The sequence below is a fragment of the Hyperoodon ampullatus genome (assembly GCF_949752795.1).
Source record: "Hyperoodon ampullatus genome assembly, chromosome: 8".
NCBI classification, from domain to species: Eukaryota; Metazoa; Chordata; class Mammalia; order Artiodactyla; family Ziphiidae; genus Hyperoodon; species Hyperoodon ampullatus.
In genome coordinates, this window is record NC_136921.1 from 68,455,417 (window position 1) to 68,459,968 (window position 4,552).

At 41.6% G+C, this 4,552-nt stretch overlaps 1 protein-coding gene across 1 annotated transcript; it reads left to right on the plus strand.

Moving 5' to 3' along the window:
* The first annotated feature begins 2,949 nt into the window (after positions 1 to 2,949).
* LOC307056876 (programmed cell death protein 5) lies at positions 2,950 to 3,529 on the plus strand. The gene has a single exon (XM_079709861.1). It carries the CDS (start codon positions 3,012 to 3,014, stop codon positions 3,387 to 3,389), a length of 378 nt encoding a protein of 125 aa, XP_079565987.1. The 5' UTR covers positions 2,950 to 3,011; the 3' UTR covers positions 3,390 to 3,529.
* Positions 3,530 to 4,552: the final 1,023 nt, after the last annotated feature.

Consider the following 4,552-nt stretch of genomic DNA (forward strand, 5'->3'; position numbering starts at 1 on the left):
CTACTCTTTGTTGCAGTGCCCGGGCTTCTCATTGTCATGGCTCCTCTTGTTTCAGAGGACGGGCTCTAGGCGCAGGGCTTCAGTAGTTGTGGCACGTGGGCTCAGTAGTTGTGGCTCGTGGGCTCTAGAGCTCAGGCTCAGTAGTTATGGCACATGGGTTTAGTTGCTCCGCGGCATGTGGGATCTTCCCCAGCCAGGGCTCAAACCTGTGTCCCTTGCTTTGGCAGGCAGATTCTTAACCACTGTGCCACCAGGGAAGCCCATAAATTTGTATTTTCTAATGGCTAATGATGTTGAACATCTAAATGTGCTTATTTGCCAACTATCTACTTCCTTCAGTGAGTTATACATTCTGTTCATAAGTTTGCCTATTTTTCTAATTGGATTATTTGGGTTTTTACTATTGAGTTTTGAGAGTTCTTTATCTATTCTAGATACTAGTCCTTTGTCAGATATATGAATTCCAAAGTTTTCTCCCAGTTTGTAGCTTGCCTTTTCATCCTGTTAACAGCATTTTTCCTAGAGCAAAGGAAAAAATTTTTTCATTTTGATGAGGGCCAATTTACTAGTTTTTCATTTTTACACATAGTGTTTTAGGGTCCAATCTAAGACCTAGTCCTTTGATTCTAAAGTCTCTGCCTAGTCTTAGATTCTGAAGGTTTTCTCATGTTTTTGTTTTTGTTTTGTTTTTTCCCTAAAAGTTTGGTTTTACATTTTGCCTTTGAGTACATAATCCATTTGAGTTAATTTTTAATAAGATGTGAGGTTTAAGTCTCGGTTCCTTTTTTGACCTATGGATATCCAGTTGCTCTAGCACCATTTTGGGGATAGTCATTAGTTAAATCCATTTCCCCTATAACATGCCTTCACTAATCAAGGGATTTTAATTGTTGCTACAAAAGACTTGCATGTCCTCCAAGCTGCACATAGCCTGAACAGAAAGATGTTTGCCTGAGTAATCATTCCACAAACTTGGAGTCAGCTGCAGGTAGTTTGAGTCAAGCCAAGAGTCAGCTGTGTCTAGTTCCAGCTGAGCTGGTTAAGACTGGATGGGACCACCAACCCTTCAACTGGGCCCACAAAAGTGTCCACTCGGTGACCTCTGGGATGTGCAGAGGCCTATAGCTTAGTCATGCTTGTACAGAACCACGATTATTACACCTTTTCCCAGTCACCTTTCCTCACACTCCCCACGCTCCCTATACCTCAGACTACCCTGTTTCTTTATTCTTTACCCTATAAATGCTCCAAGCCCCCGGCCTTCGGGCAGGTGGATTTGAGATTTGTCCTCCTGTCTCTCCTCCCTCGGTCTGCCTTGCAAATAAACCCTCTCTTTGCTGCAAACCTTGTTGTGCATCAGGCAAAACAAGCCTGGTTCAGTAACAAAAGTCTATTCCTGTTTTTCCTCAATTGAATTACTGTTTCATGTTTGTCAAAAATTAGTTGGACAGGGCTTCCCTGGTGGCACAGTGGTTAAGAATCTGCCTGCCAATGCAGGGGACGTGGGTTTGAGCCCTGGTCCAGGAAGATCCCACATGCTGCAGAGCAACTAAGCCCATGCACCACAACTACTGAGCCTGCGCTCTAGAACCCGTAAGCCACAAGTACTGAAGCCTGTGCACCTAGAGCCCATGCTCCGCAACAAGAGAAACCACTGCAATGAGAAGCCCACGCACCGCAACTAGAGAAAGCCTGCGCACAGCAACGAAGACTCAATGCAGCCAAAAATAAAATAAATAAATTTATTTAAAAAAAATTAGTTGGACATATTTCTGTGAGTCTATTTCTGGCTTCTATTTATCTGTGTGTCTACCCCTCGGCTAGTACCACATTGCCTTGATCACTATAGCTACTTGGTAGGCCATAATATCAGATAGAGTGATTCCTCCCACTTTATTCATCTTCCTCAAGATGCTTTTAGTTATTTTGGGACTGTGCCTTTCCATATAAATTTTAGAATAAATTTATCTAGGTCTCCAAATACCCTAATTTTTAAATTAATTAAATGTATATAATTTAAAAGAGCTATCTAGACAATACTATTTCAGTCATATTTTTGTCTTTTTAAATTACTTTGTGACATATAGTACAAGTTGGACTGATGCCTATGGCTGGCACTGATTGACTCCTTGACATTGCAGTTTAAAAAGTTGAGTAAGCCATTAGGCTTTTATATTGCTTCAATTAAGGCAAATGTGGGTAAGGAGGTAAAACTGCCATTTGTTTACAGACTTCTACTGCACAGAATGAACATGGTTCATTATAAATATGTTTTTCAATCAAATCAACAAGAAAGAGATAACCAAGCCAACAGGAAAGTGCACAAATAGTATAAACAGTTAATTTCACAAACAAAGACATGAATGAAGATGCTCAAACCCACTAGTAAACATAGAAATGCAAATTAAAGTCATAGCAGATCTTTTGGGGGGGCAGGATCTTTCAAAGTGTTAAACATGCACAGCCTTTAACCAACAATTCTACTGCTGGGAATAGTTTATCATACAGAAAACTTAAATGCATATAGAAATATAAAACACAGGATATCCATGTTAGCGTTGTTTGTATAGAGAAAAATCAAAACAACAAAAGTTCATAAATGTGGGACTCACCAAGTTAATTGTGTTTAGCCATATTATTATTATTATTATTATTATTGTGGTACGCAGGCCTCTCACTGTTGTGGCCTCTCCCATTGCGGAGGACAGGCTCCGGACGCACAGGCTCAGTGGCCATGGCTCACGGGCCCAGCCGCTCCGCAGCATGTGGGATCTTCCCGGACCGGGGCACGAACCCGTATTCCCTGCATCGGCAGGCGGACTCTCAACCACTGCACCACCAGGGAAGCCCTAGACATATTATTTATACTCTGTAATCATTAAAAAGAATGGAGGAGTGGGGAGGGCGGCGGGCGCGCTGAGGGGCTGCCGGCGGGCGCGCTGAGGGGCTGCCAGCGGTCTCTTGAGTGGGCTGGAGCGTGGCCGCGGCTGCTCTCTCCGGACGGCCGCACCATGGCGGAGGAGGAGCTCGAGGCGCTGAGGAAGCACAGGCTGGCCGAGCTGCAGGCGAAGCACGGGGACCCTGGCGATGTAGCACAACAGGAAGCAAAGCAAAGGGAAGCAGAAATGAGGAACAGTATCTTAGCCCAAGTTCTGGATCAGTCAGCCCGGGCCCGATTAAGTAACTTAGCACTTGTAAAGCCTGAGAAAACTAAAGCAGTAGAGAATTACCTTATACAGATGGCACGGTATGGACAACTAAGTGGGAAGGTATCAGAACAAGGTTTAATAGAAATCCTCGAAAAAGTAAGCCAACAAACAGAAAAGAAAACAACAGTTAAATTCAGCAGAAGAAAAGTAATGGACTCTGATGAAGATGACGATTATTGAATTTAAGACGTCTAGAGACTGGAACTTAATGGAGCAATTCTAGGACAGATAACACTTGGCTGAAGTTTAAGATCTCGATGGGATGTTTACTTTGTTTACTGTCTATATGCCTTTTAAAAATAAACTTGTTATGCAAAAAAAAAAAAAAAAAGAAGAATGGAGGAGATCTATATGTATTTACATGAAAAGATCACTAAGATGTATTGGATAAATGAAAACATGTCACAGAGTAACACGTATAATAAGGTTACAAACATGTAAAAATGTGTAGATCTACCAAGGTGTGTAGAGGTATGTAGGAATAACATATATATTACGTATGGCAAGGGAATGGGATTGGAGGTAGATTGGGGAGAATGAGGATTAGGGAAGAGGCCTTTCTGGTTTCACTTTATATATTTCTGTATTGTTCAAATTGTTTTTACATTAAGCTCGTTTCATGCATTTCTTTAGTACTTGTAATATTTTAAGATGTTGTGTGTGCGTTTTAGATTGCTGCCAACCTCAAGTAACTCTTATAAGTCAAATTGAACGTATTTAACTGAATGTATAGGAGTAATATAATATTGGCCGACCAAAAATGACTTTTGTTTCCCACCTAATTTATTACGGACTCTTTTAGATTTATACTATTTTTCAGGGATTATTCCCACATATCACTAAACAACTCTCTTGGCGTTTTAGACAAAGGCAAATCTGGTGCTCATTAGTGAGTCATTTTCTTTGGCTCTGATAAAACTAACATGGGGTTTTAGAGGCACAGAAGTGAGCATTGATCTACTCTTAGACTGTAAGCAGCAGAGATTGTAAAAAGTCGACCATCATTTTCATAGGCAGGGGATACTGGCCATCCATTCCTAATGGGGCAAGAATTTTCAATTTATTTTCTGAAGACTTGTTGAACTTGTGTCTATCCATCCCAGCATCCAGCCTCCAGTGGCACTTGCAAATAGCCTTCCTTTTGTTGCCATGTTTATCAGTCAAGGGTTTTGTCTGCAAGTGACTGAATCATGGCTGGCTATCTTAAGCAAAAAAGAAATTTATTAGAAGGTCATCAGGGCTGACCGAATTGATGAGAGGCCAGATGGCCCCACTTGAGAAATGGGAATAATCTCAGGGTGGACAGTATGACCAGGCTGAGCAACAGAAACCATGGCAATGGT